This window comes from Dendropsophus ebraccatus, chromosome 1, assembly GCF_027789765.1.
Source record: "Dendropsophus ebraccatus isolate aDenEbr1 chromosome 1, aDenEbr1.pat, whole genome shotgun sequence".
NCBI classification, from domain to species: domain Eukaryota; kingdom Metazoa; phylum Chordata; class Amphibia; order Anura; family Hylidae; genus Dendropsophus; species Dendropsophus ebraccatus.
In genome coordinates, this window is record NC_091454.1 from 75765115 (window position 1) to 75777874 (window position 12760).

A 12760-nucleotide genomic window follows, 5' to 3' on the forward strand; every position below is an offset into this window, starting at 1 on the left:
TATTTTTTACAATCACTGCCGTCTATAATGATCATGCTCATTATTTACGGCTGTCATTATCAATTAACGGCTGTTTTTGCGTGAATGTAGCCTTATCAGAACTTCCCTAGTTGTAATAGGAGCACTTCACATTAGAGAAGTGCTCAAAATGCATTAAATTATATTTAAAGCAAATATTTTTTACTACACATATTTCTATATTTGTATCTTTATATTATGCATCAGCTACATCTGATAATAAGGTTGCTGGAATATCTGTACAGTTTTGTTCTCAAATGGGACTACTATAAAAGTGCTGAAAAGTCTAAATAAACCCAGCGTTCACACAACAGTAAAATAAAAATAAAGCAAAACAATCTACAAACTAATGTACTTGAATATGAAACAAGGTAAAGATTTTAGGCACGGCCTCAAATTTAATTTAAACAATCAAATTTGCCTTTCAAAAACTCCCCGAGGAAATCAGTTTAAATGCTGTCTTTGTCTACTCTCCCCATCCCCAGACCCTTCCCCCAACAAAGTACACATACGCACACAAGAAAAAGCCGTTTAAAGGCTGCCAAGCATCCTTCTCTTTGTGATATGCAGCATGAATCCAGGACAAAAAACATATGCTAGTGAATAACATGCATAATATTAGACAGCATTGCTCATTGCCCTTATCAGCTTCATTCCATGGCCCTACAGTCACCAGAGATGCAGAACATCAGCTACAGTTGTTACTGGCTCTGGTTTAGTACATGAATTGTATATTGGTTAGGCTAGGGTACTATTATCAAAGGCATGTGTAGGTGTAGTATTTAGCATAATTCAGCTACCTAATATATAAACCAATGACAATAGCTAATGTAGCTCAAATTGCTGAAACAATGGCCATGCTGGCAGAAAGTTGTCAGAACAAACAGTACATTGCACCTAGCAGTGTGGCTGCAGAGTGCCCAGGCTGTCCACTGTCTACCACTGAAAGACCCTGCATGTGAGTGTCAGAACTGGGCCATAGAGCAGTAGAAGAGGGCAGCCTGGGCACATGTGAACTGCCAGGTGGGTGCATGTGTATTGCTTACCTGAGGACCGAGTGGGACCAGTATGCTTACACTTACGCAGTTTACCGTGCAAGATCAGGAATGAGATAATTTAATAGTGCTGGTGATTACGCACGCAACCAAATATGTTTATTTATTTGCTTATTTATTTATATTTATAAAAAAGGAAAAGGGGGAACTAGGGATGGTCCAAACCTGCCGAGGTTCGGGTTCGTATGAACCCGAACGCTTGGCAGCAGATTCCCGCTGTCTGCCCGCTCCATGGAGAGGGCGGATACAGCGGGAGGAACACCTGGAAAACTGGGATACAGCCTATGGCTATGGCTGTATCCCAGTTTTCCAGGCAGTCCTCCCGCTGGATCCGCCCGCTCCACGGAGCGGGCAGACAGCGGGAATCATTACCGAGGGTTCGGGTTAGTACAAACCCGAACCGAACTCGGTTCGGACCATACCTAATTTGGACTTTTATTAGGGCAGGGGATTTTTTTTATAAAAAATAACATTTTTACTTAAAGGGTTTATCCAGTGCTACAAAAACGGGGCCACTTTTGCACCAGTCTTGTCTCCAGATTGGGTGGGGTTTGAAACTTGGTTTCATTGAAGTAAATTGAAAACCACACCTGAACTGGAGACTAGAGTTGGGCAAAAGTGTTTTTTTTTTTTGTAGCCCTGGATAATCCCTTTAACTAGAAGTCCCCCTGGTGGACTTCTATATACACATAGAGATTAATGCTGAGTATATACACAGCACTGATCAATGAGATCAGTAATACATTGCTCTGGCCTTCTGCAGACCAGAGCAATGTATTGCCGAGCCGATGCTGAGGCCCAGTCTGGGCAGAAGAACGGATTTCCACCCGCGGATCACATCGCAGGGGGAGATCCATCGCACTAGATACCAGGGACAAGAGGTGCAGAGCATTTAAATGCAGCTGTCAGGTTTGACAGCTGCATTTAAATGCTTAATTAGCTGGCACGGAAATGGGATCCGCGTTAGCTAATAGAGGCTCTTCCCGGCTGCAGATAATAGCCTGGAGCAGTGCCGTTCAGAGCAGGGTTCCGGCAGGACCCCTCTCTGAACTCCCCTTGCGCCGCCATGACGTATGAGGTACGTCATGGGACGCGAATGGGGTTAATGATAAGGCAAATTAGTGTATAATAATTCACGAAGAAAGATGTCTAGCACAGGAAAATTTAAAAGCCGAGAATCTTTTATTCATCCACATGTAGCTAGTTTCAGTGATTGCAGCCTAATCATTGCTCCTGTGTTGCTACATACAAATTTGATATTTAAAACTCTAGAATAGTCACATGACTACCATATGATACATTAAAAAAAAATATTGTTATCAGCTGTTATCAGATATGTGCGGCCAATAATGATAAATGTTACATTGTTTTTAACATGTTAACACGTTCATTCTTTAGGCAGAGAGAAGAGGTGCAAGAGAAATCCCAGTGAAGAAGAAGGACAGGCAAAATTTTTCCGCTCGTAAATTCAGCCTCTTATACTCAGTGTGCAAGGGTGCTTAGGCTATATTCATACAACAATCATTTTGCAGTCATCTTTTTTGGTGGACTTCATTTTGACTCATGATCATTATTTGCGGCCATCATTATCAAAATAGAGACGTGTTTTGCCGCAAAAATTACGTCAGTGTGTTAATTTAGCATAACACTGGCTAATCATTGGCTGAATGGCTGTTCCTATGAATGCTCAATAGCAATAATCGGCCTGTGTAAAAGGGCATTTGTAGTTCAACCCAATCACTTGTGCTGGGATAAACAGAAAGATGGTTTAGTGGGTTCTTACCTTAGCCTTATACATTTTCAGCTCCAGGGCCTTGAAGTCCATATGATCAATTAAAGATCTCATGAAAGAACTGAAAAACATTTAAAAAAAACGTAAACCTAATATACCAACTACACCACATACAACACATAAGCACAGGTGACATGTTTATTTTTCAAAGTCAAATTGGAGGAGGTGGTTGGTCCCAAATTTATTAAGTCACCCACCTCTCAAAGTGGTGCACTTTGCTATGCTATGACAGCAAAGAGTAAACTTATTTAGAAGCAGCTCTGGCATTACCTTCTACTTTCTTTACTCAACTGTCTACAGACACACAATAGCAATGGTGAGACGACATTTGAACAATGATTTTTACATTATTGGGTTTGGGGTACTGAACTGATGAAAAATTAGTTTGAAGATGAGACTGGCCAGACACAGAACAGAATAAGAAACAAATATGACACCGACCGCCTGTGGCATTAATGACAGATGATGGTTTTCTACATTCAATGGCAGCTTTGATCTACATGCATGTCCGCTCTGTACAATAAGAAGATAAATTATTCTAACTGTAAGGAACATTCTTGTTATGTGGATAAAATAATTAGACGATAGCAGATACAGGGCCTGGATTTGGATGTCTGGTCTCTTCTCACTATTGAAAGACAAACGTGACCTGATCATGTGATTAGAAATGTCCTCTTTTTCATCGGTACCATCTTTTTTTTATCTTTTCCATCAATTTCAAAGGAATATAAGGTAGATATATTTATGTTGAAGGTTCAGTTCAGCAAAGACTTCAGAAGAGAAGAAATCAGGGGTAGTGATTTCTAACAGCCTTAAAATGAGTCACCATTGAAAACAGGCGGTCGGGATTCATATGCTGGGCAGTATAGCTAAAGGTATAATCAGTGAGAAGGGGAAAATTGTGATTCTGCTGTATAGAGCTCCAGTGAGAAGAATGGTTTTAAGTATAAAACATATCTGGAAAGACTTATTGAAAGACTTATTGAATCTGTATAGTCTGGAGGAAAAAGGGAAATGTGGGGGCATGATTAAAACCTTTAAATATGTTAAAGGCTTAAATGAGATTCAAAAGGGGAGTTTTAATACAAAAACTGAACACAAGAACAAGGGAATACATTCTGAGGTTAGTTGGGAGAAAGGTCAGAAGCAATATGAGAAAATATTACTTTACAGAAAGAGTAGTAGATGCTTGGAACAAACATCCAGCAGATGTGGTAGATAAATCTACAATAACAGAATGTAAACATGCCTGGCACAAACATACATCTAATAATAAGATAATAAGAAAGAAAATACTAAAAGGGCAAACTAGATGGACCCAGTGGTCTTTTTCTGCCGACAATCTTCTATCTTTCTACATTTTAGGGCTATGTTCACACTACGTAAAAGTACGGCCGTTGTTGCTGATGGCAACAACGGCCACACTTTTACCGCATTGAAACAATGCCTGTTGTTCTATGGGATCCCCGCTGGAGCGAACACACATCGTGTGCGCTCCGGTTGGGATCCCATACGCCCAGGGCTGTATTAACAGCTGCTGCTGCCCTAGGCACTAAACCTGAAGACGCCCCATCTTCACGCACCTATTGACGATACCAGACGTGACCAATACCACCATACCCCCCACCTCCCTGGAACAGACACCAGATTTACTGGCAAGTGTGAACGGGAGGAGGGAAACTAAAAAAATAAAAACAAAAAAATTAGTTTTTTCTGTCCCCCTGCTCCCTGGTGCTGCCCCCCTGCAAGGTGCTGCCCTAGGCACTGGACCACGGGTGCCTAGTGGTAAATACGGCCCTGCATACGCCGCCGCAAACAACTGACATGTCAGTTTTCTGCGGCCAGAATTCAGTGAATTCCGGCCGCAAAAAGACCTGTCAGTTCACACAGTGAAGCAAGCGGCTCCGGCCGTTCACTTCACTGTGTGCTATGGGAAGCTCTGATGCGGGCGTGCGCTGATGCGTCACGGAACGCCCGGTCTCATACGCAGTGTGAACATAGCCTAGTTCTGTAATTACACACATTTCTGGCTCATGTTGGTTTATTTCTGCAAAATCAGAACAACCCCCAAGACAAAATTGTTGAGGTAGAATTCTGGTGTATTTTGTACTAAAACTGATTTATAATACTTGGTGCCACATTTCTTATAAGTAGAGATGAGCGAAGTGCTTGGTTTGATCAGCGATCTGCTCATCAAGCTGTCTGCCTTTCAGTGCTGCCTTTGTGTTATGCCAAGTGCATGCAAGACACTTTATATCTCTGTTCTTCTTTGATTCAATGTGTCATGCCCACTCCCTCAGACCCTGTATTAAGCATAACATACTCCAGTGTTGTCTTCAGTTTTCCTTTAAACAGAGATATATATGATGTACTTAGATCTAAGCTATATAATGGCTATACATATATAGGCTATCCATTGTTTTATAATCTAAAAATATAGTGTGAATTACCTAATGCTTTACAGTCTGGGACTTTCACTGAAAAGGCAGTTCTTACTATGGTGGCAAAATATCAACTTAAACCTGTTTTTTTTTCCAGAGTAGATCAATCTGCTTACTAATCGCTATGGCTTTTTTCAGTCATTCTTTATTCTTTTAATGTTTGAAAAGCCCAAGTGTCTACCTTAATCCCTTGGAAGGAATAGCACAATGGTTAAATGTAGTGATAAACTACAGTGAATGCAATAAATGACATTAAGAGGCTGAAAGGAGATGGAATTTAGTTTGGTCACTTTAAGTCCCCTGCTGTTCACAAACTGAATGTATAGCAGGAGTACATTATTTGTGACTGGTCTTGAATTACAGCACTAGTCTGCTCCTGTCAATCAAAACATAGTAAAACCAATGGAGGTTGAGTGGCAATTATACCATTACAGGCCCAACTGACTGCAAGCTGCTTGTCAATGTGACCTGCTGCTAAAGAAAGCAGTCTAATATTGCCGTGGGTCCATCCTCTAACTTTACATAACATGTGCACATCCACTTTTACTTGCATTATAAACTTAGAAGTTATTATTGCAACACACAGGACAGTTCATCAATAGGTCTAATAAGTTATTTATCAACCAACCCTTAAATAGACCAAATTAACCAGATTATTTGTCTTTTGCTGGACCTTTAGGGCCCATTATTGCTTCAGAGCTTGGGCCTACTGGAGGATCCGCTGGTATTCTGGTGGGCTAGATAGACCTTGAGCTTATATTTCATTAGAGTTGTTCCTCAGGGTGTGCTATTAAAACCTAGAACTACAGGTTTTATTACAACAATAGTTTTTCTTAGTGTCCCATCCATTAAACGCTACAATAGTTTGCATGTCTTTGATAACTGGGTGCATGTAGACTATCATGCAGGTAATAATGGTCATTGACCCCCCCCCTCCCCTTCCCCCATTACATATGCCAGGCATTTAAGGACTTAGAAAAAAAAGGACAAATTTGGTCAGCTCTCCTAGAACACCATTCACACTAGGCAGGAGCACGTTGCTATGGCTAAAGTTGCAAACACACAAAAACATAGAAAAATGCAACAGCTCACCGCAATGGCAAAATACAGACCCACTACAGACATTAAAATTGTTAAAAGCAGCCCCCCTAACTGCCAAAAAAAACTTCCACAAAAATAATGAGGCTCTTGGTTACCATTTGAAAATGGTGTAAACTACCCCACCACGTTGCGGTGGCCTCATACCGGGGCAGTCCTACACTGTACTATGGCCTCTCCATGGCATGAAACATGCCTATGCTCTGGGCATGCATGATCCTTCTTCTACCGGCACAAGTAATTACACCACCTGGGTGGGATAGGTGGAGTGCACGACCAAGTAGAGGCAGCCACTCCCCCATCTGGGTATGAGGCCACCGTAACGTGGTGGGGTAGTTTACACCATTTTCAAATGGTAACCAAGAGCCTCATTATTTTTGTGGAAGTTTTTTGGGCAGTTGGGGGAGGGGGACTGCTTTTAACTATTTTAATGTTTGTAGTGGGTCTGTATCTTGCCATTGCGGTGAGCTATTGCATTTTTCTGTGTTTTTGTGTGTTTGCAACTTCAACCATAGCAACATGCTCCTGCCTAGTGTGAATGGTGTTCTAGAAGAGCTGACCAAATTTGTCCTTTTTTTTCTGTGTTCCAGATGGGGAAGTGGCTGCCTCTCCTTGGTTGTGCACTCCACCTATCCCACTCAGGTGGTGTAATTACTTGTGACGGTATAAGACGGATCTTGCATGCCCAGAGCATAGGCGTATTTCATGCTATGGAGAGGCCATAGTACAGTGTAGGACTGCCCCGGTATGAGGCCTCTGTAACGTGGTGAGGTAGTTTACACCATTTTCAAATGGTAATCAAGAGCCTCATTAATTTTGTGGAAGTTTTTTTTTGGCAGTTGGGGGCTGCTTTTAACTATTTTCATGTCTGTAGTGGGTCTGCGGCCATTGCAGTAAGCTGTTGCATTTTTCTGTGTTTTTTGTGTATTTAAGCACTTAGACCTGTAGCAGGCAGGCATTGGTTGGTGACTGGTTTACCCACCTTTAACTGCACTGCCTCATTTATAAACATGGCCGGACCATGCTAAAAAGGAAGGACTTTGCCCCTCTGCCATTTTGTCTCGCACCCCCTTCTAATTGTCTGTAAGCTAATGCATGCGAGCAGGGCCCTCACTCCTCATGTATGGCTGATAATTATATGTATATCTCTGTAATGCCAGATTTATGTCTATGTATGTACCCCCAGAATTGTAAAGTGCTGCGGAATCTGTTGATAAAATGTAAATAAAAATTATTATTATTATTATTATTCGCTAAGTTTGTCCATGGCTGGAGAATTATTGCCATCCTGCTGATTTTCATGGGGTATGTCATCAATTCAACATCTAGCGAAACATAAGGAGGAACAAAAGGCACAATGTTTCCTGAGGTTTGTTGATGGAGGAACTTTTTTTCTTTTATCCATACTGTTTAAATTACATTCCAATCGGCTGTGCCACTACAGGGCAAATTAGACATTGCATAGCATTCATTCAATACTCAGTGGGGGAAATTTATCAAACATGGTGTAAAGAGAAACTGGTTCAGTTGTCACTAGCAACCAATCAGATTACACTTTTCATTTTCCAAAGAGTCTGTGATAAATGAAAAGTGAAATCTGATTGGTTACTAGGGGCAACTGAGCCAGTTTTACTTTATACCATGTTTGATAAAAAGTACACTAAATAACATGACAAAAATTTCTGCCATGCATAACAATGACAATCTTAGGCTAATATGCATGTAGTATTCCAACACACCATTGTATATTCTCTTAAAGTAATATTACAATTTTATTGAAATGGCATTTATAGCATTTATTTCAGTTCATGATCATTTTCAAAATCTAAGTCTATAAGGATATTGCCAGTAACTTACCTTGCCAGGATCTTGCACCACTCCAGACTTCTCCCTGCCTGCCGGGTGATGGCACAATTACTCGTGTCACTGACTAAGGAGCAGTATAAAGAAGCAGCTTTTCTGCTGCTAAATTAGGCTGACTGACAGATATTCCTGCCAGTCAGTTTGCCTTTGCCTCAGGTGTTGCAGGGGAGATCAGAGGTCTGGCCCAATTAGCCTCAGGGCTGGATCTCTGGCCTCCTATATAGTGTGTGCTTGGAAGTGATTCATTGCCGGTTATTGAGTTTGCCTCTGCCTGCTACTTGCTATTATTATTGCTATTCTTTGATCCTCCTTACCTTTGCCTTGTTTCTCTGATTTTTCTTGTTTTACCTCGCTATTTGGACCTTGTTCTGTACTGCTCTGCCCGTCTGTTTCTCACCCAGATTTTTCATTCTTATTTAGTGTTGTGCCTCTTGTCTGCGTTTTTTGTCACACTTGCTCAGTATAGGGACTGTCGCCCAGTTGCTCGTTGCCGTTTAGGGCAGGGACAGTGGGTGGGACTAAGCCTAGGGTCCACTGTCAATGTCTCTTCTTCTGATCTTTCCATGACATTAGTCAAGACAGAATAACCGGCCCACTATATTCCCCTCTATTGACATGGATTCAAGACCTTACAATTCGTTTAAAGGGGGTGACAGGTTTGGTGTCAGAGTTAGCACAGCAGGTCCAAAAGCTGTCAATAAGCTAGGCTGAGGCAGTTGTTGCTCCTCCTCTAGTGGTTAAAACCTCCAAACTCACTATGCTTATTCCTGGCAGGTTCTGCAGGGATAGGGAGAAGTTCGATACTTTTTGTCAAGCATGCCAGCTTTACATATTAACCATTTTCCTACCCAGGAGAAGAAGATGGGCATCACCGTGTCCCTCATTTATTAGTTTTTTTACATCATTTTATATAACACAAACACAAGTGGCCCAGCTGTCCCTCTTACAGGGAGACTCACAGGCCTGGGCCATTAAGCTTCCTTCTAATGTCAAGGAGTGGAGCAATCGGAATCGTTTTTTTTCAGTCTCTAGGAGCAATTTATTCCCAGCCTGATCATATTGGTCTGTCAGAGTCCCATCTCCTTACTAAGCATCAAGGCAAGTGGGCTGTGGAAGATTACTGTATGGAATTTAGACATCATTGTGCTATTACAGGTTGTGCAAGGCCCTTGTCAAGCAAGGTTTGTCTGATGAAATCAAAGATGCCTAGGTAGGGCACCCAGAACCTTCCTCTTTAGAAAAGGCCATGTGTTTAGCATTCAGGATTGACTGAAGATTGAGAGAGAGGCGTAGAGATAGAGTGTCTCCTGTCTGTCTCTGCCTCTTCTGTTCCTAAAAAGCCTCTGTCCTCCCTACCTATGACACCCGAGGAACCTATGCAGTCAAGGGCTGTTGTTGCCAAAGCCTGATGTGCCCAGAATAATCTAGGCGTGTATTGTGGAAGGGCTGGCCATCGGGTACGAGACTGTCCCTCCAAGCCAGAAAAGCTGACAGAAAACTTCAGTGCTTGAAGATCGGGAGCCAGTCTGTTGCTGACACAGATTGTTCATCCTTTTATTGTGTTGTGCATCTTGTCTGTGTGTGCCCACTATAGGGACTGTTAACCAGTTGCTTGCTGCCGTTTCAGGCAGGTTGCGGAAAGTAGGCAGGAACAGTGTGTGAGACTAAACCTAGGGTCTATTGTCCATGTCTCTTCTTCCGATCTTTCTTAGACATTTGTTGTGAAATATATATGACATTCAAACGGTTGAAAACCTTTACAGGCCTAAGAGCATTTACTGCACTTATATCCGGTATAGGTAATAATCTATAAACTAAACAGAATAGACTTTGATACATCTTGCCTGCACTGACACATTACATTGCCAGAAGCAGGACACAGGTCACAGATTATTATCTTGAAAAAGATGCACAGTTTTAGGTGAGTAGATAATCGGTAAGTTTTATTGGCATGAAACCCTTTTTTGCATCTACAACTAGATATAAGAAACTCCTTTATCCCCTATATTTTTTTCAGGGTTTGAATTTACTCAGTATTTAACAAAATCATCCTAAGGCTATGTTCACACAACATCAAAAAAAGAGATAAGACGTCCTCCTTTTCTATTTAAAAAAAACATCCGTTATTGCCGCAATTTAACTGACTGCAAAGCAATACATTGAAGTCAATGTGCTGACGGACATTCAATGCACACAGCGTATTAAATAACGGACGTTAAAATAATAATCATGCCAACTATTTTCAGACATCTATTGCAAACAGCGGACGTTATTTTTCAGTTGTTCACCCACAGTTTTTCTTTTTTCACAGTCCTTTCACTGTTTTTACCATTAAATTCAATGGACCTTTCAATTAAAGACACAATTAGTCCACCTAAACTAGAGTAATGTACAACAGCAGTCATTGCACTAAAAAGCAGCCAGACAGCTAAATGATGTTCGTCATTTTGGGTTCAAAATGACGGACGTCATTTTAAACAGAGCAGAAAGAACGTTGTGTGAACATAGCCTAAGAATGAAACCCCACATCCACCAACTACAAATTAAAGATATTTTTTATCAAATCATATTACTTGTGATGTGATAAGGGACAAGATCAAAATCTATTGTGTTTGGATTTTAAGTACTTTAGGTATTTAGAAATATTTCATAAAAGTTATGTTTTACCTTTTATTTATGTTTTTTTTTTAATACTACAAATGTATATAAGAAGCCTCTTTAGTTTAGGATTCCAGAGTTATGTTATGGTTGACCTTATATTTAAATTGTCAGCCAATGTAGGAAGATGACAACAAGTTTGTCTGAATAGCTCTACAATATTGTTATTCAGAACTGTAATGGACAACAGAAAAATCACATATGTATGTGGCATTACTTAATGCACAAATCCTGTGTGACATCCCATCTAATGTTTCCTCTATGAGGTTCTATACTTTTCTGGTGAAGAATTCTTCCCTTTATCCCTTTTATATAACTGTTAAATAACACATGTGGTGCGCCAAGGATCATTCACAGACAATCACAACCCAGAAATTAAAACAATACTGGATAATCTTCTAAATAGGATTAAAGGCTTGTTCATCAATTTATAATGTATTGGTAACAATGTTATGCGGCCATAATAAAGAGAAAAAAAAAACAGAGGGTTTTCTTGTGAGTAAAAATGGTAGATCATGCCCCTCAAAGCCCAAATTATTTGCTTTGCTGTGTATGCAAATTCATCATAGTGGAATAATAATGTAGCATAATGTATGTAGAGCGCTGCTACAATCTATACAGAAGGGTGGACTCATTTTTTGGCGGGTAATGTTATTGGGTAAAATTGTGAGCTGATGATGAGTCGCTGTGAAGCCTTTGTGATTGTTCAGGATGCATTGTTGGTCAAACAAAGAATTAGGACACAAGTTTGGCTCAGGACAGCAACGGATAAAACTGTTCGGACGAATGGCGGGCTCCTGCCGACATGACTACTTGTTGACACTGAAAGGATTTCACAACAAGTGAGCAGAAACAGAAACGATTCTGTTCTCTGAGGCTATTAGCTGCGAAGTGTGGCAGTGCAGCGGTCAGTGCTGATGTCTTTCGTTCCTAATGAGTTCTGAATGCCCCATTAAACTGGGATACTATAGGACCAGAGCCACTAGGACAATAGTATGCATGAATGAATTCCCCAGCTCTGATTGGATGGCCAAATGAATGAAGCAACTGGTAACACTCAGACTTAAGCAGAGTTGACAGTCCAGTTAAATGATCCTTTATTAGAATCTTATAGAGATTACATTTCACATCATCCTATAATGGCAAGATGATAACCTAAATACCACTCATTTATCTGCTGCTTATTTATTTAACTGTCTGAGACTTTTCTTGCATGTATATATATATATATATATATATATATATATATATAATTTTTCTTTTATGTTGAAACTGTAACGGGGGAATGCAAGAATGGTATTAAATGGTCACCAAACCAAGGATAGCAGTGTTGCACTGAGTTTTAATGTGACTACACGCAAAGAACATTGATCATTTATTACATCTACACATGGTCAGGATGGCATGTGTTGTCACTAGGTTGATAATTATTTATATTACTTTATTCTTTGTATTGTTATATTGTTATTTGTATATATTTTGTACTAATTATATGTCTCACTTCCCAGTCACTGAGTGGGACGTTGCCTCTTAAAACTAATGTATCACTTAGAGTTGTTTTAGTGATTACAACTGCAAACTGAAATATGTTCTTTTTTTCTAATCTGTTTCTATTTTCTGAATGAATTTTTTTAAACAAATTTTTTTAAAAATTTTTACAACATATCACAGTTATATCAGAATATGCATAGTACATATGAAATGCATTTTAAGCTGGGACAGACATACTATAAGGCCAGTTTCACACTATGGCTATGTTCACACAAAGTTTTTTCAGCTCCGTTTAAAATGACATCCGTTATTTTGAGTCTAAAATAATGGACGTTATTTAGTAG

The 12760-nt window shown here is 40.2% G+C and overlaps 1 protein-coding gene across 1 annotated transcript in view; it reads right to left on the reverse strand.

Annotated features, from left to right (window-relative positions):
• LOC138783007 (uncharacterized) overlaps positions 1-12760 on the reverse strand; it is a 182556-nt gene that overhangs the window by 12606 nt on the left and 157190 nt on the right. Inside the window, exon 14 of the mRNA XM_069957123.1 lies at positions 2857-2926. Coding sequence (XP_069813224.1) covers positions 2857-2926 — 70 coding nt within the window. The remainder of the gene's footprint in view (positions 1-2856; positions 2927-12760) is intronic.